Below are 25,295 nucleotides of genomic sequence, written 5' to 3' on the forward strand. Positions count from 1 at the left end.
ATTAAATACTAACTAAACAATTTTATTAAGTCTTAACATAATTTAATAAAATATTAAACATCATGTCCTTGAATAAAATCTCATATTTATGGAAATTTGCTAATATTATGCATAAAATATTTTAATTCATCTAATAATTTGAATTTGATTTTAAAATGCTAAAATTCATAAAAAATTTCAAATAAATTATTTCTTCGCTTAAAATAAAAATATAACATTAATTTTTTGCACATTAATCGTTTCTGGCCTCCTATCCCCGGCCAAGCATCAAATATTCGTCTGAAAATCTTAAACTCGAGAAATACAATTAAATCCCAAGAAAATAAACATATAAATATTTAAATTAAATTAAACAAGTTGAATGCATCATTCAATCCATTTAAATCATTTAAATTAATTAACTCATTAAATTATGCATGCGTCTACGTGTATTGGTTTTTGGGCACAACAATTCCTCCCGCCTTAACAAAATTTCGTCCTTGAAATTACGACTTACCAAACGAGTCTGGGTAGCATTCTTAATTGCCTTCGTTTTCCCAAGTAGCTTCCTAATTGGAATGATTTGGCCACTTAATCTTAACCATCATGATGACTTTGTTCCGTAACCTCCTCTCCTGTCTAACTAGAATCGGAATAGGTCTCTCCTCGTATGATAGGTTTGAAGAAAGCTACAACGGTTCAAAATTCAGTACATGTGAAGGATTCTCCATATACCTCCTCAGCATAGACACATGTAACACATTGTGCACTCCTAAAAGATTCGGACGTAGAGCTACACAATAAGCTAGTATTCCCACTCCGTCAAGGATTACGAACGGTCCTATGAATCTCAGACTCAATTTTCCTTTCTTCCCAAATCTACAAACACCCTTTAAAGGCGCTATATTTACAAAGACATGGCCTCCCATGTCAAATTCGATGTCCCTTCTTCTCTTATCAGCATAACTCTTTGACGACTTTGAGCAGTCTTCATTCTGTCCCGGATCTTGACTACTACGTCGGTAGTCTACCTGAACAATCTGAAAACCAAGTTCTTATCTCTCGCCAATTGTCCTTATGAAGAGGTGATCTACACTTTCGTCCATATAATGCCTCATAAGGAGCCATACCTATAGACGACTAAAAGCTGTTGTTATAGGTGAACTCCACTAGAGGTATCTTTGATTCTCAATTCCCATGGGAATCGATAATACATGCATGCAGTGAATCCTCTAAAATTTGTATCACCTTCTCAGACTGGCCGTCTGTCTGAGGGTGGAAAACTGTATTGAATAGCTACTTTGTCCCTATTGCGGAATGCAAACTCTTCCAAAATGATGATGTGAATATCGGGTCTCTGTCAGACACGATTGAAACTGGGATCGCGTGCAATCTGACTATCTCATGGATATAAATTTCTGTGTACTGAGTCATAGAAAATGTTCTCTTTATCTGCAAGAAGTGCGCGAACTTGGCAAGACGATCAATGATCACCCAAATGACTTTCGAGCCTCTTACTGACCTCGGTAATCCAACCACAAAATCTATAGTAATATTCTCCCATTTCCACTCAGGAATAGCAAGTGATTTGAGCATCTCTACTGGCCTCTGATTGTCTGCTTTCACCTGTTGGCAAGTTAGACATTCAGATACAAAACGTCGAATGTCTCGTTTCATGCGAGGCCACTAATAAAGCATCTGAAAGTCTCTATACATCTTAGTACTCCATGGATGAATGGAATACGTTGATGCATACGTCTCTGACAAGATATCTCCTCTGATCGAACTAACACTAGGCACCCACATTCTCTCTCTGTACCTCACAATTCCATCGACCACTGTATAAAGCGTATTGCCCTTAGACTCATCTCTCAGTCTCCATTTCTGCATTTTCTAATCGGACAACTGTCCACTACGTATACAGTCTATCACGGAAGATTGTACTGTTAGGGTGAATAACCTAGGAGCTTTGCCCGTAGAATAAATTTCAAGATCAAACCTCTAAATCTTTAACTGTAGAGGTCTCTGCACTGACAGTTGTGCTGCAACTGCTACTTTTCTACTCAAGGTATCTGCAACAACGTTAGATTTTCCCCGATGATAGCTAATGTCATAGTCGTAGTATTTCACCAACTCTAACCACCGTCTCTGTCGCATGTTTAACTCTTTTTGTGTGAAAAATTATTTGAGACTCTTGTGATTGTAAATATCTTGCATTTCTCACCGTACAAGTAGTGTCTCCATAATTCAAGGAAAAGACAACGGCAGCTAACTTAAGATCATGAATCGGATAATTCTTTTCATGCACTTTCAACTGTCTAGAGGCATATGAGATTACACGATCATGTTACATCAAAAAGACGCCTAAACCGAACTTAGATGCATCGGTATATAACAAAAAGTCACTTGGCCCTGATGACATGACTAAAATTAGCGTTGTTATAAGAGCTTGCTTCAAAGTATCGAAGCTCTTCTGGCATTCAGCACTCCACAATAACTTTGCATTGTTCTTTGTCAATGAGGTAAGTGGCACGGCAATATAAGAGAATCTCTGAATGAATTTTCTGTCATAACCCGTCAAGCATAGGAAACTACGAATCTCAAGTGCGTTCTTCGGTACAATCCATTCCTTCACAGTATCTACTTTGAACGAATCAACCTCAATACTACTGCTAGAGATAACTTGACCCAAGAATGCTACTTTCTCCAACCAAAACTCACACTTGCAGAATTTTGCATACAACTTTTGGCTCTGCAATACCTGCAACGCTATATGCAAATGATGGCTATGCTCCTCCTGGCTCTTCAAATAGATGAGGATGAAATCAATGAATACAAATGACAAATGATCCAAGTAAGCCTGAAACACCATATTCATGAAATCCATGAAGATCGCTGGAGCATTTGTCAACTCGAACGGATTACAAAAAACTCGTAATGCCCATAGAGAGTACTGAAAGTTGTCTTATGCACATTTGCGTCCTTCACCTTCAGTTGATGATACACAGTGCAGAGATCTATTTTGGATAACATCGTCACTCCCTGTAACTGATCGAATAAGTCCTTGATCCTCGGTAATTGGTACTTATTCTTCACTGTAACTCTGTTCAATTAACGGTAATTAATACAAAATCTCATGCTTTCGTCTTTCTTTTTCATGAATAGCACGGCGCACCCCAAGATGAACAACTAGGGCGTATGAATCCCTTGTCTATTAGTTTTTTATCTGATGTTTGAGCTCTTTCATTTCTACAGGCACTAACTGATACGGTGCCTTGGAGATTGGCTCGGTACCTGGCATAAGTTCAATAGAAAACTCCACCTCACACGTGGGTAGAATACAAGTAACTTCATGAGGAAACATGTCAGGAAAGTCCCTGACAACTGGGACGTCTAGTATGGACTGACTCGTTGAAACAGGAGCTGAAAAATAATGCTCGCTAAGAATTCCTGGCATCCCTTATGCATAAGCTTCCTCGCCTAAATACATGATATCATTCGAGGCAGATTTTTGCATCCATCTGCCTCGAATACAAATTTCTTCCGACCCAACTGTCTAACTAATACCAACCTTTACTGAAAGTCAATTAACACTCCATTCTTCGACAACCAATACATTCCCAGAATAATATCAAACTCTGACATCGGTCGTACAATAAGATCAACATGGGCTGTGTGGCCCTGTAGCTCGAGATCCATGTCTCTGACCACTCTACTAGCTGACAGTTCATCCCCGGTTGGGACTATCACATAATAATTTACGTCAGGCCTGGTGGGCTAGACGCCCTAATCATTAAAAAACTTATCTGATATAAATGAATGAGTAGTCCCGGAATCAAATAAAGCATTCGTGGCTACCCTCGAGGTAAAAATCATTCATGTAAGGATAGTAGTGTCTGGGTTTGCCTCATCGGCATGCATAGCAAATACTCGCCCCTGAATCGGCTGCTTCTACTGAGGGTAATCTTTAAGCATATGATAAGGAGCTCCACACTTAAAGCATTTTCCTGTCTCCCATAAGCAAGCTCCCTCATGCTGGCGATTGCACTTCGGGCAAATAGGATAAGCATTAGGCTTCTGAGTAGCCTTCTTCTGGGGTTGTGGTCCTTTTCCCTTGAATGGTCCTTGAAATGACCTCTTATTCTACTGCTGAGGCTGGTGTCATGTCGCATGATAAGGCCTCTTGTCCTGTCTATCGTTCTCAATTTCCCTTTGATCCTGCTCCACTACTAAGGCTCTAGTCATAGCAACAACGACAGTTGTAGGTAAAGCCACACGAACATCACGGTGCAAGATCGGCCGCAAACCATCTAGGAAGTGCCTCAACTTCTCCCTTTGGTTATTAAGCAATCATGGGCACAAAATGACACCCCAGCTCAAACCTCCTCACAAACTACACCACAGTGCGGTCTCCAGGGCACAGCGTCATGAACTCCCTATTCATTTGGGAGCAGACATCATCCGTCAAGTACTTCGAGTAAAACACCTCCTTCAAGCCCTCCCAAGTAAAGGTCCCAAGGTTCACCATCACCGACACTCCTTCCCACCACAGTCTAGCATCATCCTTCAGCAATTAGGTGGTACACCGGACTCTATCTACATCATGTAGTTCCATTAAGGTAAATATCACCTCTATGGACTTAATTCATTCCTCTGCCACCATAGGATCTGTCGTCCCCGCGAAGTCCTTGGGGTACATCTTGCAAAAGAGATCATAATTTGTTTAATCAAACTAACACCACAACACTTGGCCGACAAAGATCACAGCCCTTGGGCTGGATATCCACTACCAATCATAAGATAGGTTGGAAAGGTCCCCAGACAAGTTCTCCAGCTTCCAGACCCGTACATGCGTAATTTGGCCACAAGACAATTAACATACCTCAAAATAAATATTTTGGCACATTATATTTATTTAAGAACGTCGTGGACCTCGTTGGATTGACCCTCAGACCCGCTGCCACCACTTGTAACTTACAATTCAAAGCATCCCATAAACTTACATTTTACACGTACGACTCCTGAATTAAATAAAACAAATTGCGACTTACCCCCATGACTCGGGACACAACTCAACCTTGACCAACAACCTAACACACTATTCATAGCCTTATAATCAATCTCTAGAACAACCCCAAACCATCCAGAAATAAGACAAGCAACTCTAGGCTCTATTCGGCCCCTTTTTGACACGTTCAGTTCAATACGGCTCCAAATTTACCACGGCTCAAACTAGCCCTTCACCGAGCCATAGACCACGACCTTAGACCCTAACCAAGCCATTGATATGGTCCTTAGCAACTCAGATTGCACGTGGACGTCGTGGAGCAACCAGCCGTGGCATGACCTTGTGTGCGCTTCGCGCGCGTGTTGTCTTTTTTTGTCTCAAGCGACTTTCCTACCTGACCAGCCCTTAAACAACCAAGACCAGACCCACCTTAACACACTAAAACATGATTCAGACCCTAGCCATGAGCCCTAGCCCAGCTCGAACATGCCCCAACAAGCCAAATACTGAAAACAGCCCCCACGCGAACACGGCGACAACTTGCACTCCGCCTTTTCTTTCGCATGACCAAGCCACTTCCAACCCTTCAAAAACTGATAAATAACCTCTAAACACATCCTAATACATCCCCATACATATCAGCAACAGCCCGGACGATCCACACGAATCCAACGCATCAAAAACTCATGAAAACTTGAAGGATCTTGCGCAGAAAAATATCAGCATGAAAATTCATGTTTTGATTCAAATATTTCGTGTATAAAAACGTTTTTCATGCATAAATATCATGAAACAACATTATATAACAATATTGATGCATCAAAAAAGGTTTAGAACATGCATTTGCTTTTAAACGCTCGAATAAAAGTATACCAGCACGAAGGAATGTATAGGATGAACGGAGGACAATTGTTTGACGTTTTCCTTGACAAAAACTTGTGAAAATTCACCAAAATATTTTAGGTAGATATGGGGAAGTGGAGGAGGCTACTTGGAGGCCAAAACCCTAGCTTCTCACTTTTTGTTTGTGTTTTAGTGTGTGACCGCGGGTTTGTGTTTGTGTATGTTTTATTCTTTTTTTTTTTACCAAAAAAATTTAAAAATTAATTAAATACTAACTAAACAAATTTATTAAATCATAACATTATTTAATAAAATATTAAACATTATTCCCTATATTAAATCTTCTATTTATGGAATATTTGCTAATATTATGATTAAAATATTTTAATTCATCAAATAATTTAAATTTAACTTTAATTTACTAAAAATTCAAAAATCATTTAAAATAAATAATTTCTTGGCTAAAAATAAAAATATAACATTTAATTTTTTGCACCTTAATCGTCTCTGGTCTCCTATCATCGGCCAAGCATCGATCGAATATTCGCTTGAAAATCTTAAACTCGAGAAATACAATTAAATCCCAAGAAAATAAATATATAAATATTTAAACTAAATTAAACATGTTCAATTCATTATTCAATCCATTTAAACTAATTTACTCATTAAATTAGCATGTGGTTTACGTGTACTAGTTTTAGGACACTACATTTATGGCATGTTCCCATCCCTAAATTTGTATCTCAATGTGTTATGGAAATTTAATATAAATATTAGATTTAGTCGAAGATAAAGATTTGAAGATGATGGGCCTAGATCCTCAAGTGTTTTGAATATCGAAAACATGTAAAATATTGGAAGCTTATGTAATATTATATTTACATCTCTGCATTTACCTATCTTTTGGACATGGATCCATATATGGCTCATATGGATTAATTAGCTATCGGTTATCGATTGTCCTTTATTATTTATAATGCATGTGATATGTTATAAATACTCAGTATCTGTGCTATTTTTAATATGATAAAATGAGTTTCATGAATTCGGCCAACATACAAACAAACATGACATGAAAATTTAAAACTAATGATGAGACAAATTATTAAAACTAAAATCTCTCATTTTGGATAAGATCCAAAATTTAAATCAAGTCCATTAAAAGAAAGTTTAATATTTTCTTGCATTTCATCAATGCTGACTGCAGGATGAATGCTGCTCGTGGTCAGTGTCTGGCTTATATTATGGGGAGGCATAAAAGCCAAAAATTTGTGACTTCCACTGACATATTTGATGTGAACTACATGGAACTCCCATGACTTCGGCTCATATTATTGGGGGTTCTCATGACAACCTTCTACTAAGGTTCAAAGATTATAGGTCGGGCTCGACGCGTGAAGAGAAAATGGATCATATTATTGGGCCATCATCAAACGTCATGCAAAAATATGTGAGGGTGGCAAGAGGTTGCTATTGGGCTCTACCTTTTGAAAATTATGATTGGCTGTTATTATTTGGGATTATAATTTAGTACTTGGGCCTTGTGTAGTCACTAAGGAAATTGGATTTCCTGTTTTCATCAGATGGTGAAAACATCAAAATAGTTGGAAGAAATTCAAAAAAACAAAAGTCCAAATTTTATGTCTTACAATATATTTTAAAATAGTTAGTAATGATTATTTGTTTCATATTTTGTATATTAATGATTTCGTCACGTAATCCATTTATGTTATTCTTAATTAAAACAAGCTAACCGAATTCTAATTTTCAAAATTGACTAAGAAAAAATGTTCTGAATCAGGAGAAAATGACATACACACTAATGTCAGTATTTTTAAACTGGTGAATCATGCAAGATGGTGGGACCATAGAATACAAGATAAAGTGTGATACGCTCGCTTCTATGTCAAATGAACTGTGGAGACAATTTGAGGAAAAAATGAATGCCGCTGACATTCGAATGCGCATGCAAGAGTTGTGTGGTGCTGAAACTTGTACAGTTATGAACACTACTTTTAAGAAGCCCATGACTACACGGATACAAGATGGGGCTCCAGTCCACAAGCATATGATTGGGTATGATTGGGCTTATTGAAAAGGTGGTGGGCCTGGAATTGATGATTCCCAACCAGTTACATTATGACATCATCTTGTTTTCAATCTCTTACGCATTTGATGGGCTCATGGTGAATTTCAAAATGAATAAGATAGAGGTTAGCCTTGAAGAGCTAGTCAATATGCTTAGGACTTATGATACCACCATAAAGAAGGAAAATATTGTTTTCTTGGTATGCTTCTCGTCAGGAACATAAAATGGTCCACAAAGTAAGGGAAAGAAACATTTTCCCTCTTACAATAAGAACAAGCTCAATAAGAATCAAGCTCCAAATGATACTTAAAAGGTCCACAAAGTCCGATAAATCAAAACATGTTTGTTTCACTGCAAGAAGCTTGGACATAAGAAATTATCTGGATTTGATCCATACAGATGTGTGCGGTCCACTATGTGTTAGCATGAGATATGTTCAATCCTACTTCATTACATTTATTGATGTCTTCTCGAGATATGAGAATGTGTATTTAATGAAATATAACTCTGAAGCCTTTGAAATGTTCAGAGAACCCGGAGATGAAGTATAAAAATAATTAGAAAAGATTATTAAAACACTTTAATCTGATCGAGGAAAGAGAATGAGATCATCTCATAGTGCATCGACCAACCACACTACAGTTGAATGGTGTTTCAGAACATTGTAATCCGGCATTGATGGACATGGTTCGATCTATGATGGGATTTGCTGAATTGTCGCCATCTTTATGGGGATTTGCACTTGAAAATATGGTAATTTTGTTAAACCAAGTTCATACAAAGGTGGTGAATAAAACTCTATATGAGATATGGATGAGAAATTCACCCAAATATTATAGACTCAAACAGGCATCAAGGACCTTGAACCTCATATTTGACAACAATATCAAAAAGCTTGATTTTTTAAAAACCTTGAGGAACTATGTGTATAAAAGAAGGTTGGTGGAAGTACAGTGACATTCCTAGTACTTTTTGTTGATGACATACTACTAATTAAGAATAATATAGGGATGTTGCAGTCAACTAAAGTATGGTTAGCTAGTAAATTCTCCATTAAAGATATGGGTAAATTTATGTTCCCTAAGACTAATGATGAGATAGAAACCTTGAGTCGCATCTCATATGCATCTGCTATAGGAAGTATAATGTATAGTATGATATATACTCGACCTGATATTTCATATGCACTGAGTGTTGCAGCAGATATCAATCGAATCCAAGTGCATTGCATTAGAAATCCGTTAAGGACATTCTTAAATACTTAAGAAGAACAAAGAATTTGTTCTTGGTAACGGGAGTTGAAAATTAAAATTGGAAGGCTGTACTGATTTTAGCTTCCAATCATATGTGGATAAATTGAAATCGACCTCTGAATTTGTGTTTAAGCTCAATGGTGGTGTGTTCTCTTGGAAGAGTTCTAAGAAAGACACCACGGCGAATTCAACTACTAAGGCCAAATACATTGTTGCATCAGCTGCAGCTAAGGAGGCTATTTGGATGTGGAATATCGTTCAAGAGTTGGGTGTCATTCCTCAAACAGTTGATCTAGTCCATGTCTACTGGGACAAAACTGGTGTCGTTGTGCAAGCAAAAGAACCGAGGTCTCATCAGCAATCAAATATATACTGAAGAAGTTCTACATATCTTTGTTTGAGAAGTAGAGAGAATCGCCTCTGCAGAGAATTTTTTTTATCCAGTGACGAAGCCCCCTGTAAGGACCATTGTTTGAGAAGCATTGTCAAGCAACAACTCTGAAATCTATTGGTAGTAGGCTGTAGAGCAAGTAGGAGATTGTTAGAGAAGATGTACAACGAGTCAACTTGTGGCTTGGACTTTATTGACACTTATGTAAAAAAAATCTTTATTTTAATAATATTTTACGGTTTTATGCAATTGTGGCATTTACTTTAATTGTATACTCATACAAGCTGCATAGATAAAGTCCTTGACTATATAAAAGGTACCATGGAATCTTTCTCACAATGTAAGATCATGAAATTCATTAGGTAGTGTACCATATTTTTAAACAGGTTCCTAGTCGAATCAGCAGCATAAAATAAGGATATAGGTCACTTGAGCTTGATATTAGCATATCTGATGTAAACTTCATGTTTGATTGGTAAGTTCATGGAGACGTTTGTTCATACAGATGAGTGATCATTTGATGATGCACTGAACAACCCTCTATCAGACTTTCCAATTTGTTATCACATATCAAGTTGAAAAGTCTGCGTTTATAGTTGTACACTATTATTCCTTTGACCATAGACAATATGGAGGCGCTGTGTACTAGCACTGCACTTTAACTCGTTTACCGACTCCATTGGGGGTAATCAGGTGGAAAGATTGGGTATAGTTTCGAAATACGTAGAAACCAATGCATTGTATTCAAGGATTCCCTGTTTGCCTACAAGAGAATATATCTTATGTGATCTGATGAGTTAATAGTGCAAGGAGTCTCTTTCCAAGGCAAGACGTGTGGTTTATGGAAATGTGTTTTCCTAGTTACACATATCATGTCACTGTTATTAATCAAATATACATCACATAGCTATTGAATTCATTTGCAACTCTCGATATACTAATGGTTGCAGATTCGATCAGGATATATGAGTTGAACGGACCGTAATATACGTTAATCATAACTTAATATTCTTGTAGACATTATCAGTTATACCTATGATATCATGGGGAGATGCTACTAGACGCTCATACCATGATCCGATGGAAGCAATCAGACTTGATTTTTGACATTCTTGATCAAGGGGTTGAGTTGGGACCATCGGGTGTCATAAGGGATTTGAGGGGCACGGTTTTGAGGGCTTGATGGCTTAGCTTGGGTTCAGTTGGGACCAGGGTTGGACTAGGACCATGAATGAGTTAGGGGTGGAGTCCTAGCCATGCTAGGACTCGAGCACCAGGGGCTGGGAGGAGTCCTAGCAAGCTAAGACTCCCACCCGAGAGGTGATTAAGGTGTGCGCAGGTGATCAGATGGTGCAGAGAGGAGGTTGCTCTGCCAGGGGGCTCTGGGCTGGGCTAGGGTAGGTCCTTAGGGTCCTAAGAGGGTGCACTAGGGTCTGGGCAGGGGCTGGTGCGGCTTGGGTGCGCTGTGGCTCGAAGGAACATGATGAAGCATGGACAGCATGTTACGCGCGAGGCTGCTGCCACTGGTTCAGTGGTTTGCTGCTCCTGTCCAGGGGCTTGGGTTGGTCTGGGCTTGGTCTGGGCGTGGTCCAGGGATGGTCAGGGTTAGGTGGGTTCGGTGGTTAAGGGTTGGGAGAAGTCCTAGACTAGTTAGGAGTCCTTTTGTTCAAGGGAACTCACACACACACACACGTGCAGTACATGGTCAAGTTCCAAGAGGTTTTTGAGCGGGCCAGGGCCGGTTTTGGGGCTTGGGGCTGGTCAGTAGGGTTCATAGATGAGTTGGTTCAGGTTTGGCTCAAGGTTGCTCGGGCGTGGCTCGATTATTTTGGGAGATGGCTTGGTCTGTTCGATTATGTGTCAAAAACAAGATTTTAAGGAAGAAATTTCGAACCATGGGTCCACGGGTATGGCTCATGACTTGGAAGGGTAGAATAAATCATAAAAAGGTTATGTTTAAAATTTGGGAACAAAATATTGAGTTTTGGATGTATCCGGGATTTTATCGCCGCACAAAACGATAATTAAAGAATTAATTTAAAAGCCTAGTTTTATGCTTTATAAAATTATAGAAAATTATATTTAAGCTCAAATAATTATTAAAAGTCTAAATTTTTAATTTGGAAATTTTATATCAAGGTTTGGTTTAATTCGAGATTAAAACGCAGTAATATGTTTTATTTAAAGAATAATTGAAAAGTCATCGATTTAAGATAAATAAAAATATGAGAAAATTCATGTAAGCTTAAATAATTATTTGGGACATGTTAGAGTAAATGAAATTAAGAAAATGTGAAAAACGTGAAATTTTACGTCTAGGGGTAAAACGATCATTTTACACCTAGAAATTAGAAAACGTCATAGCAGTGTCCTGAATGCTGTTTTATGTGCTTATATGATTATTTTCAATAGTTATGGATGTTTATGGAATTTTATATGTTAGAAGGATAATTTTAAATTTTTATGGTTTAGTATGTCAAAATGTTTATTTTAAATGTTTATGATTTAATATGTCAAAAGGTTATTTTAAATGTTTGATGTTAAAATGTTATTTTAAATGTTTATGGATTTTTAATATGTTAAAATGTTTACTTTAAACGATTATGGATTTTTATGATAAAACGATAACGTTAAAAGATACGTGCATGCTTGTTTTTAAAAGGAAAATGATATTAAATGCATTATTTTATAAAGTGATGAAAATATGAAACATTGGAGGAGGTGAAGTAATTGTGACTATTGAGGATATGAGGATAGGAATGCGGATATCGTGAGGAAAAAAGCCCAGAGGGAGCCCATTTATGGGAGAAGGCCCAGAGGGAGCCCGACGATCGTATTTTCATTCGATGAGGATAGGCCAAGGCTCAGTTGACGAGAGTGTCGCTGATGTCCCTGCCGCCCAGTACTATGGTTTCATGTAGATGGATCCATCGACTTTTGAGGATGAGAAAAGTCACAATTAACGATCTGAATTCAATATAAAGGAAATATGCATATGCTCATGATGAAGGGATTTATGTTATGAAATGAGGAAAAAGAAAATGTTGAGGTTTATGTTATTATGCATGTTCATATGAATATGTTGAGGATAATATGAAAATGTTTACGAAAATGTTTATGAAAAGTTTATGAAAATGTCTATGTTTAAAGTTGATGCATCATTATGAAAATGTTTTTATTTAAAAATTTATGCATCATGAAAATGTTTATGAAAATGGTTATTTTTAAAGTTTATGCATCCTCATGAAAATGATATTTTATGTACAAGTATTTTCACTGTTGCATGTGTTAAGTATATGTATTAATTGTTATCAAAAGTTTGGTGTGTTGAGTCTTTAGACTCACTAGGTGTGATTGACGTAGGTGATTATGATAAAAATGTTATGGAGGTCTTGATGGTTGACTGTGCTAGACTGAAGGTGCACATAACCCAAGGACCGATGCTAGTTTTCCGCACTAGTTATGATTTATGATTTTAAGTGATGTTGAGGATATTTTTACGACAATTTATTTATGAGTGCTTTTTTAGAGGTTATAGTATGGGCTATACTTTTCAATTGTTATTTTTAGGTTGAGTAAAATGTTGGATAACTTTTATGCTAAATTATTACTTTGGTTTTCAAATTATAGTTGGTTGATTTATTTTAAAATGATGTCAAAAATATTTTATGGTTCGGCCGAATGCTATGTGAGGTTTGAAAAAAAAATTTCTAGCACGTTTTAAGAAAAATAATAGCAGACGTTTCAGTGATCAGAAGACATGAACTGGACCAATAACTAAACTGGTAAAGCATAACTGAATTAAAAGAGACTTAGAAATTTAATGGAACTAGTATAACTAAAGTAAACCAACTAAAGTTCTCAAAGGATTTATTAAAGTCAAAAAACGGATGAATCGAAGATTGACGGACTGATATTAGATCTAAAGAACTGAATAAGTGATTCACATAACTGATATAGCTTAACTGGAAACTGAACCGGAACGTTCAAATTGAAAAGACATCAGTTAGAACTGATGTAATCCAGCTGAACTGATCAGTCGACCTGTTTGAATCCTGATAAGTTAGCCATGTTATCAGTTGCAATTTCAATCTCAGCAGACAAACTGAAATCCATATTAAAGCAGAACAGTCTTATACATCGTACCTCAGTCATAAAATGATCTAAATGGACTAAAAGACGATTCAACGAATATTAATCATTTAATACATTCAAGGTGACCGTTGGAATCGAAGACTATTTATAGCTGCTGAGTTCAGTTCAACTAAAAAAACTATCAAAGAACAAACAATCCACGAACAACTATCAGTCAAATTGCGATTCATTTTCGAGTTTAGTCAGTTTACAAATCACAACATTTAGCTCTTATCTCATTGATTTATTCGTAGCATTCAGGTTACTCATTACAGCTATTCAGTAAACAACTTATAAGTGATAACAAGAAAACTAAGAGTTTCAATTTGACATTGTGTAAGTCCAACTGAAGTGGGTTATTATAATTCTTTGTAATCAATCAAATTCTTTCAGTGAATTCCTATTCTTGAGATAGAAGGGGTGACGTAGAAGCAGTTGAAGCCTCCGAACATCTATAAAACTATTTATGTCCATCATTTTATTCATTTTATTATCGATATCTTAGCCAAAATATTCAATCTATCCTTCAGTTTGTTTCCTCACAACTACTTTTAGTTAACTGGTCGATATTGACACACAAGATCTCGGAACCAGTTCCTTAAAGAACATATTCATATCCGAAAAGATTTCAAAAATCGTAGCGTTTATTCAATCCTCCCTTCTAAACACAACATCTACATTAACCAATCCTAAAACACCCATTTAATGTCACAGTGAAATTTTGGCCACCCTTCCACCACCGTTGTGCCACCTCGACGTCCCCGCAGAGCCGCCGAATTTGTAAAATTTTGGCGATCTGATCTTGACGCTAGATCATTTAGATCTTTGTGCGATCTAAACGAAGAATAAAGTCTCTGATCATGGACCTTATTTGAAGATCGAAGAAGGAGGAAAATATGTCCTTAAGGATTTACAAGAAGGACCAAGTCCGCTAATCCCGGACTGATTTGATGTCTAGCATTAAATACACAAAATATCTTATGAATGTTTTAAATCATAAAACGCCCAAGAATGTTTTGAATGTCAAAACAAAAATTTTTAAACTTTTGTTGCACCTTGTATGCAAGAATACGATACTCCAATAGAAACTACTTACAAATATAGTCATTTAAGAATAATGCAAGAAAAAGCAAATTATGCTTGATATGAACTTTTTTTTGGTGCATTGCATTTTAAATGTGGGGAAAATGCAAAAATGATATATAAGTTTGCTTATATAATATTATGTTTTTGGTATTGACGTAATAATTTATATTTTATGAATTTTTAATCATTTTTATTAGAATACTGACATAACACTAGATGTGTCACTAATGTTCAATATCATTTTAGCAATGATAGATATCATGTTTGCAATATTCAACGTCATATCAGCATTCCGGCGAAAAAAATGATTATAAGTGCAAACTAAGTAAAGTTATTGATTGAATTAAAACCAATTTTTGACTAATTAGATTATGAAATCCTATAAGCCAACTTATTTGACGGATTTTGTTTTTCCTTGAGATAAATACGATATGAAGTTTTTTCCAACAAATTTGACATTTATTGTTTAACCATATGAATACGAACAAAACATTAAAGTGCTTAATGGGTTCAAATTCTCGATCAGAAACCAAACAAGATGTTAAAGAACATGTTGCAATCAAGATTTCAATTAGTAGTGCGTGTCAATGTAAAAATGCAATTCGGTTATATCAATTCCCTAAGGTACATGGTGCTATTGTTGGTGGCACGCACTTTCTATTATTAGTTTATTATATAATCTTTTATGTTTTCATTATTGAAGGAAAATGACATTTTTGGTTGGGGACATTTAGATGACTTAGGAGCAGCTATTATTCCTTTTGATTTTTCAAAAGAGGAATACAATACCTTTTCATTTTGTGGTGAAGAATTTATCCATTCATTTTTAGCATTTGTCATATGAGAAAATAGTAAAAATTCATGTTATATTTGATTTTAATCATCCAATTAATAGTCAAAATGAGATCTCCTTATAATAGTTTTACTTCTGTTCCAATAACAATTGATAATGTAAGGTCCAAAATACGATGACGTCATCCAACTGTATGCAAATCTAAGGAAATTAAAAATGAATAACTAGACGGTTTTAATTGCATAAATTAAATATGGTGTGCATGTTTACATGTTAAAAATAGGGTTTTATATTAGAATAAATAAAATGATGTTTTTAAAGGTTATTCGAGACACGATCGAGCAACGGAGACCGAAGACCATATGAGAGAAAATATTTTTATTAAATAATTATTTTTAATTGTTTAATGTGTGGTGTATTTTAATGGAATTTTCAAAAATGAGGTGTTTTTACATGCCCAGTTGTATTTAAACTGGTGATCGATTTTCGATGAAAATGATTTTTAGAACTCGGCTAATATTTTCACAAACTTTCCTAAACAAAATATTTTTAAATATTATCTAATGGGCTTAATGGACTAAATATACTAGGTTAATGGGCCTAAGCTTGCACCATGCGTTTTAATTAAAATATAAGCCAACAAACCCTCACCAAAACCCACACAATCACATGCACACATCACCTAGGATAACTAGGACTCTTCATCAGCACACACCACACGAAATTCTTGAAGGAAAGTCGCGCAAGTTTGAAGAAAAAATTCAGCAAGCTTCTTCCCCCGTCTCTCCACCAACGTTCCTCATAACGCAAGTTATTTTTCGTTCGTGAAATACGCAAAGACACGCCTTAATCTTCCTTCAAACATCTTTCACACCATATTATATATATTTAATTACCCTTGCATGAAAAATATGATGCACTACTTGTATTTCGTTTTTATGGCTGTATATCCATAAAACTAGAGTTTTCTTTTTTTAAAACTCTTGCTAAGGATGCTCAAAGTGGCTGCCATGATAGAGGTACTTGAAGGAATGTTTTTCCACATGATTAAGGGTCGTTAGATTCAAGAGTGAGGCCTGATATGGTGCAGCAAGGAGGGCTGATCGTCTAGGGGCTTCTAGGGCTAGGGCGTACGGTTTTAAAAGGAAAAGGGAAGGGGGCCACGCGGGGTGTCTTCCGAGCAAAGGGCTGGGCACATTAGGGTCCAAGCCTCGAGCCATGGTGGTCCACGCAAGGCTGGAGGGGTAGGATAAGGAAGGTGCAAGGCTAGGGCCCTAACTAGCCGTGGCCGCGCATTTTGGGATGAACCACGCACGATCTCGTGCATGGGCCGTAGAGGCTGGGCTAAGAGGATCCTAAATGGTTCAGTATAGGTCCTAGAAGGGTTGGTCGGGGGCTAGTCCAACCGGTTAGGGTCTAGGTTTGAAAGATTGAAGGGTGACATGAGATAGGGTATGATCCATGTAGGGTAGAAAATTCAGTAGTTGATCTAGGCTAGTTTGAAGGTCTTAATTGGCTTGATTTGGGTTGTATAAGTTAGGTGTTATTAATCCATGGTTCAAGTTTGGTTAAGTTTCGAGTCAATACGAGTTAAACATGGATGTACGTCAAATTTAAATACGAATTGGGAAATTACTCGTGAAGCTTAAGTTTACGTCTAAGAAATATTTATGGGTTCATTTTAAGGTGTCATTTTAATTTTGGATTGATTTGAGTCGTCATTTTAAAGTCTAAGGATAAATTGGGAAAATTAGGGTTTTAGGAGCAAAACGGTCATTTTACACTTGAAAATTGTTAGACGTCCTAGCAGTACCTTGACTGCTGTGATAAATGTTAAAATGTTTATTTTAAATTCTTATGAGATTTTATGATGAAAAGATAATGCTAAAAGATATGTTGCATGCTTGGTTTTAAAAAAATGATTTATATGTGCATGAATTTTTATAAGCGATATAAATATGAAAAGTTGAAGGAGGTGAATTGATTGTGACTAATATAATGATACGATGATATATAAGACCAAGGCTCAGTTGACGGGTGAGAGTGTCGCTAATGTCCCCGTCGCCCGGTACCGTGGTAATACGTAGATGGATCCATCGACCTACAGCTCATACTAAAGTCACAATTGAGGATCTGAATTCAATAAAAAAAGGGAAACTTATACGTATATGATAAAAGAAAAGAAAAGTATATGATGAAAGGAAAAATGTTTAAGTTTATCCATGTTCATGAAATGCTATTTTATTAAAAGTATTTTCAATGTTACATGTGGATGTATATGTATTACTTGCTATCATGGTTAAGGTTTGCTGAGTAAATAGAATCACTATGTGTGATCGATGCAAGTGAGCTTGATATTGATGGAGGATTTGATGGTTTAAATAGCTGGACTGAAGGTGCACACAACCCGAAGACCGTCACAATTTTCCGCATATAAAATTAACTTTATGATTTAAGCTACTTTTAAGGATGTTATGACGTTTAGTACTTTTTATGCTTTTTAGAGATTTTGAGAGATTATGATGTTTTTGCTTTATTTTGAAAAAGGTTAAATTTAGGTTTGGTTGACGATTTACTATTTCATGTTTTGAATGTGTTTTTTTGGATTTTCAAATAATTAGTTGATGAGTTTATTTTAAATGGTGTCAAAAATATATATACATATGTATGGCTATATTTTGGCCGAGATTAGTAGGGAGAAAAAAATTTAGCACATTTCAAAGAAAAACGAATAGTGGATGTTTCAAATAAGATCGGTTTGGGACAACCTAAAAGGTGATTCATGATGAGTTAACAACCGATTAAATTATTCTTGATCTAACCTAATCAGTTGAGTAACTTTTTATAAAAATATGGAAACAACTAGAACTGTGAATATTTTGGTCAAACTAATAAACAAAAAATGAAACATAGTGTGTGTGTGTTTGTGTTTTTTGTTTGTCAAAATTGATTATGTACAAATAGATAAATAAACACAAAATTTTGTTTCTGGAAGTTCGAGGACCAAATCCCTCAACATCTCTCATTCTTTTGTCTCTGGAATAATTCTATTAAAAGACATTGATTTACACAAGTATATTATACGAACTCATGTCAGCTGATGTCATACTTTTAACTGAGACTCCTAACACATTCAGTGGGTCAAGACGACAAGCCTCGACTGGCCTACAACTGATCTATCAAACGACAATCATGGAGATCAACTTTGATAGGATCAAGCATTTACCACTAGGCCAAAAGCTATAGTTGTTAGCCAAGGTGCAACTTTATTTCCATATACTTGTGACAGCGCAGAGTTCACCTATTTGTGTGCTAATGTGTCGGGCTGTTAGGCCTATTAGTCCGGAGAGGTGCGTGTCTATCTGCTGATGTTGTCTCATATTTCTTAGATATCACTCTTACCCTTTCCCTACCGTCGGTTCTGTCCCCAGCAAAGACAATATTACACGTTAAGATCTGATGTTACTCTTTTACGACCCACTAAGCCAACCAAATCAAGTGGCGCAACGTCAGCAGCTTGACGCATGAGAACTTCCCAAGAGGTCACTCATCCCAGTACTACCCTCACATCAAATTTGAAAGAAAAATGTTAGAAGATCTTTCCCGTCTCTCCGACAACGTCCCTTCACGCCTAGAGTTGAATCTTCGTGATTGAATCATGCAAAGGCACGTTTTATTCCTTCTTTTCTCATAGTTCATACCATATTATGTGTGAATATGTGTTCTTCCATGAAAAATCTAATAAGCATCATATCATTTTCGTTTTTATGTTATACAGATGTTAAAACTTGGATTTTCATGCTTTATAATTCATGGTATTGATGCACAAAAGGACTGTCAGGTTAGGGCTATTAGAAGGGTTGATTTTCAAAGGGTTTAGGGACTCTTAGATGCATGGTTAAGGATTGGAAAAGAAGGGCAAAACCTAGGGTTTTCATGGCTTGTAGGGCACGATTTTGGGAGAATTAGAAAAGTGGACATGCAGGGGCTATCCAAGAGAGGGATGGGCTCGTGAGGGTCCTAACCACGAGCCATGGTGGTCCACGCACAGCTGGAGGGGATCGGAAGGGTTGTTGCCGCAAGATGGGTCGCGCGTCCTTGTTGCCGCGCGCAAGGGAGAGGAACCATGCACGGCTTCGTGCATGGCTAGGTAGGTTAGTCCAGAGGGGTCCTAAAGGGTTCAGTCTTGGTCCTATAAAGGTTTCATAGGGTCTGGACTCGTTGGTTAAGGGCTAGGTTCGAAGAACTTGGGATGGTTAGGGATAGGGTTTTCGATGGAATCGTGCAGAAATTTTCAGCAGCTTTCTAGGCATTCCCAAAGATTCTAAATAGCTTGATTTGGGTTGCATAGGGTATGGTTAGGTATGGTTAAGCTATGGTTAAAGTTTGGTTAACGTTCGAGTTGATTCGAGTTAAAACCGAGAATTCGGTCCAAGTTATAAAACGAATTACAAATTTAGTTAAGGGGCTTAACTTTACGTCTAAGAAATGTTTATGGGTGTTTGTAAGGTGTTAAGGTAAGTTTTTATGGATTCAGGTCGTTGTTTTAAGGTCCAAGGGTAAATTGGGAAAGTTAGAGTTTCAGGGGCAAAACTGTCATTTTACACCTGAAAAATGGTAGGAGTCCTGGCAGTGTCCTGAATGCTATAATGAATGTTAAAATGTAAATTTTTAAATAATATGGAATTTGATGATGGAAAATGTTAAATGCTAAAAGATGTGTTACATGCTTGGTTTAAAAGAAAATGATATTTATGCATGTATTTTATAAAATGATGGAAACGATGAAATTGGTTTGAATGAAGTGACTTAATTGTGATGGTAAGGAAATGGGGATTCGTGAGGACCTAAGCCCTAGTGGAACCCGATTGAGGGACTAAGCCCCGTGGGAATCCAATACCGAATTTCCATAGGCCAAGGCCCAGTAACAAAACAATGGTTGCTGGTGTCCCTACCATCTATAGTCCAAGGCACAGAACAGAAAACTGGTTACTGTTGCTCCGCCGCTGGTACCATGGCTACTGCTGAGATTGATCAATCGACCGAAAGATGAAAGGATGGTCACAATTAACGAACTGATTTCACCCAAAAAGAAAACGTATATTTATATGTAAATGATGAAAGGAAAAGTATATGACAAAAGAAAAGGGTTAAGTTTATGTATATTCATGAAAAAGCTATTTTTATTAAAAGTATTTATCACTGTTGCATGTGGATGTATATGTATTACTTGTTACTATGGTTAAGGCTTGCTGAGTCAATAGGCTCACTAGGTGTGAATGATGCAGGTGAGGATTTTACTATTGAGATAGGAGGGTTTGATGACTGAACTAGCCGGACGAATGGTGCACTAACCCGAGGACCTTTGCTAGTTTTGCCGCACAGTTAGGCTTTTTATATTAGTTTAAATATTTTCATGACTTTTGGAAGTAAGAGTGGTTTTAGAGAGGATTTATGATGTTTTTTTGAAAAATACTAGTTTTAGGTCTTGTTTGACATTTACGATTTTATGAAAGTTATTGTAGTTATGAGTTTTGAGTAAAATAAATGTTGAGTTTATTTTAATGGTGCAAAAAGTATACATATATATATTTAAAAAAAATTCTAGTACATTTTTAAAAAAACGAGTTAGAGACGTTTCAGTTGGTATCAGACCAATGTTCTTGTAAAGGGTTGTTCCACCTCCAGTTCGAGAAGCTCAGTTGTCAAACCTCAAGTCTGTAAGTTTAAATTATTTAAATGATTTTAATGATGACACCTACATGTTTACATGATTTATATGCTTAAGTCACATTTTAAATGCTTTTGAAAGTTATTGGCATTTATATTTAAGTTGATCGATAAATTGTTCTTATAAGCTAAATGGTTAGACGCTTAGATTTAATTACATATTGGTTACGTTAGAATTTGGAATACATTCAGATATAATGCCTCCTAGACGCGCACCTAGTACTGATAGACAGATTGATACTCATGAGGATCGTAGAGAAAATGCACATCCACCTCCCAATGGGGATGCTGCTACTAGAGTGCTAGAGGGTATGGCAAGTTTCTTTGAGCAGCAGGCTCAGCATGCTCCAAGGCCACAACATGAAATGTATGATCAGTTTAGGAGGCTGGGTCTGAAGAAGTTTTCAGGTACCACCGACCCATTCGTTGTTGAGGTCTGGATCAGATCCCTTGAGGTGCATTTCCTTTATCTGAATATGGGAGATGCTGATCGAGTCAGATGTGCCATTGTATATGCTGCGAGATGATGCTTCCCTTTGGTGGGAAGGAGCTGAGCAGGGTGTCAATCTAGCCGTCTTTCTTGGGCGAGATTCAAGGACATCTTCTATGAGAAATATTTCACTGTTGACGTCAGAGGACCCTTGAAGAGGGAGTTTTTGGGTCTCCGTCATGGAGACATGTCTGTGGCTGAGTTCATAAAGAAGTGTGATAGGGGTTATCACTTTGTGCCCCTCATTGATAGAGATGCTGCTGAGAAACTGGGGCATTTCTTGGATGGCCTCCGACCCACTATTCACCGAGATGTGATGTTGATGAGACCGACGGATTATACAGCTGCCACTGCTTGTGCTTTTCAAGTTGAACAAGCCTTGAAGAATATTGATTTTGAAATGCAGCGCAAGAGGCAGCAGAACTCTCAGCCAATCAAGAGGCAGTTTACGGGCCTCCCAGAGCTCAGGGGTAGCAACAGCCCCAAGGACAGTGGAAGAAGCTAAGGCAGCAGAAGCCACGATAGTTTGGAGCTGCCCCAAGAAAGGCCACTATGCAAGAAGTTCAATCGCCCACACTTTGGCAAGTGCATGTGGGGATCATTCAAGTGCTTCATTTTCAAGAAAAAAGGTCATAAAGCCATTGATTGCCAAAAGAAGAAAGGGCCAACTGTTGACAGAGCTTATGTCATGCATGCGGATGTGGCAGAGGCAGAGCCAGACACAACTTTGATCACTGGACGGATATTTATTTCAGATGTAGCTACCTAAGCATTGCTAGATTCAGGAGATACACACTCATTGATATCCGAGACTTTTGTCCAGCGACGGAAGATTATACCTGAGGATTTTGATTTGGTATTTAGAATTTCTATTCCTTATGGTGATCAGATGGTTACCACAAGCATTATGAGAAATCTAGAGCATCGTTTGCTGAAGAATGCATTTAAGAAATATCTGATCGTACTCTCAATGCCTGAGTTCGACATCATTCTTGGCATGGATTGGCTATCTTTGAATGGAGTTTCGATAGATTTCCGGTAGAGGTCAGTATCCATTAGACCGCCCAGCGGGTAATCTTTTGTTTTTGAGCCAAGAACAATAAAAAGCCGCACATTATTCCCTGTATCTGTGCGATGAAGCTTATGAGACGAGTCTGCCAAGCCTTTCTAGCGAGTGTTATCTCAGTACCTGTCCCGGATAGTCAGAAGCTAGAGGATGTTGAGGTTGTTAGAGACTTTCCTGGCATCTTTCCTGAGGACGTTTCTAGCATTTCACAAGACCGAGAGGTGGAATTTTCTATTGAATTGATGCTGGGTACAGTGCCAATATCTAAGGCACCATATCGTCTAGCACCAGCCGAGATGAAAGAGCTGAAAGATCAAATTCAAGAGTTGCTGGACAATTCACCATAGTTGTTCTCTGTGGGGCACACCGGTACTATTTGTGAAGAAGATGGATGGTAGCATGCGACTTTGCATTGAGTATAGAGAGCTGAACAGAGTCACCATTAAGAAAAAGTACCCTTACCTAGAATCGAGAACTTGTTTGATCAGCTGAAACGAGCTTCGATTTTCTCGAAGATAGATCTTCGTTCGAGATACCATCAGCTGAAAGTGAAGGTGCCAGATGTTCATAAGACATCTTTCAGGACTCGTAGGCACTACGAGTTTATGGTGATGCCATTTGGGCTTACCAATGCGCCAGCAATCTTCATGGATCTCATTAATCACATATTTTAGCCGTATTTAGATCAGTTTATCATAGTCTTTATAGATGATATTCTGATTTACTAAAGGAGCATAGAAGAGCATAGTCAGCACTTAAGAACGGCTCTACGGATATTACAAGATAGAAAGATGTTCACTAAGTTCAGCAAGTGCGATTTTTTCTCGAGAGAGTGGCATTCTTTTGCCACATTATTTCTAGAGATGGAGTTGAGGTCGGCCCTAGCAAGGTCGAGGCAGTTAGAGAGTGGCCAGTACCTAAGAGCGTAACTGAGATCCGTAATTTCTTGGTTTAGCTGGCTACTACTGGAAGTTCATTCAAGGTTTCTCCTCTATTACAGTACCCCTGACTGCCTTAACGAAGAAAATGCGAAGTTTATTTGGGGATCAAACTGCCAGGAGAGTTTTAAGAAGCTAAAGCAAGCTTTGACTTCAGCATCAGTTCTATCGATGCCATGAGAGCAAGGAGAGTATGTTCCCTATACAGACGCTTTGAAGCTTGGTTTGGGTGCAGTCCTGATGCAGAATGATCGAGTGATAGCATATGCGTCTAGACAGTTGAAGGTTCATAAGAAGAATTACCCGACTCATGACCTCGAGCTTGCAGCATTAGTATTTGCTCTAAAGGTCTGGAGACATTACGTATATGGGTAGAAGTGCAAGATTTTCACTGATCATAAAAGTTTGAAGTACTTCTTCAACAAGTAAGAGTTGAATATGAGGCAGCGAAGATGGTTAGAACTGGTGAAGAATTACGACTGCGATATTAGCTACCATCCAGGAAAGGCTAATGTGGTCGCGGACGCTTTGAGTAGAAAGACATCTTTTATTGCTCAATTGACAGTTCAGAGACCATTGCAAGTAGATATTCAGCAATTCGAGCTTGCAGTGTATGTTAGGAGCGAGGCTCCTAATCTTTCTACTATGACAGTACAGTCGACCATGAGGGATAGAATCCGTGAAGGTCAGTCTGCTGATGAGCAATTACAGAAATGGAAACTGAGAGATGAATCGAAGGGGCAGAAGTTGTATTCGGAGGAGTATGGCATAGTTCGATATCGAGATCGACTTTGGGTTCGTAGTGGTGATTCACTGAGAGAAGTTGTTACGAAGGAAGCCTCTAATACTCCGTACTCCATTCATCCTGGAAGTACGAAAATGTATAAAGATTTGCAGACATTATATTGGAGGTCGGGCATGAAACGAGACATCATCAAGTTAAGGCAGAACACCAGAGGCTAGGCGGGAAGCTTATACCACTTCCTATTCTCGAGTGGAAATGGAAAAATATCACGATATATTTTGTAGTCGGATTGACAACACGGTTCTTTTCTTCCCTTTCCATGATTGTTCCAGCTTGTTTTCTCTTCAATATTTATCATGTTTTGTTCATAATCAATCACATTTTATCATGTTTTGGCAGTGTGTCCGTTGGATTTATAACGATTCTTTTAAAACAAGCGTAAAATCGTAAAAACGTGGAAAATACGTATCATACCGTAAAATAATCGAACCCATGTATTTTTCATGAACAATCAAATAAAATAGACATATTATGATTTGTTTGATGTTTTAAATTGTTTAGAAAACGTGCATTTGCGTTTATAACGCTCGAATATACGATCTTCGGTGAGGGAGCGACGTTGGACGACCGGACAACGAAGAACACGAGCTTTTCTTTCCTCCTACTTTTCGAAAATTGTAGGTGTGTGCAAGGTGTTATACGGCTGCTGATGGTGATGAATTGTGAGGTTTTGAAGACCTAGGATACTTA

General features: G+C 37.4%; 1 protein-coding gene across 1 annotated transcript; it reads left to right on the top strand.

Annotated features, from left to right (window-relative positions):
* Nucleotides 1-24,238: 24,238 nt before the first annotated feature.
* Nucleotides 24,239-24,763, top strand: LOC140983892 (uncharacterized). The gene has a single exon (XM_073451046.1). It carries the CDS (start codon nt 24,239-24,241, stop codon nt 24,761-24,763), a length of 525 nt encoding a protein of 174 aa, XP_073307147.1.
* The last annotated feature ends 532 nt before the right edge of the window (nt 24,764-25,295 follow it).

Source organism: Primulina huaijiensis, chromosome 9 (genome assembly GCF_012295235.1).
Source record: "Primulina huaijiensis isolate GDHJ02 chromosome 9, ASM1229523v2, whole genome shotgun sequence".
Taxonomy (NCBI): Eukaryota; Viridiplantae; Streptophyta; class Magnoliopsida; order Lamiales; family Gesneriaceae; genus Primulina; species Primulina huaijiensis.

Excerpts from the sequence above, each read along its gene's own strand:
- LOC140983892 (XM_073451046.1), top strand. The coding sequence starts at position 24,239 with ATGAGGCAGCGAAGATGGTTAGAACTGGTGAAGAATTACGACTGCGAT.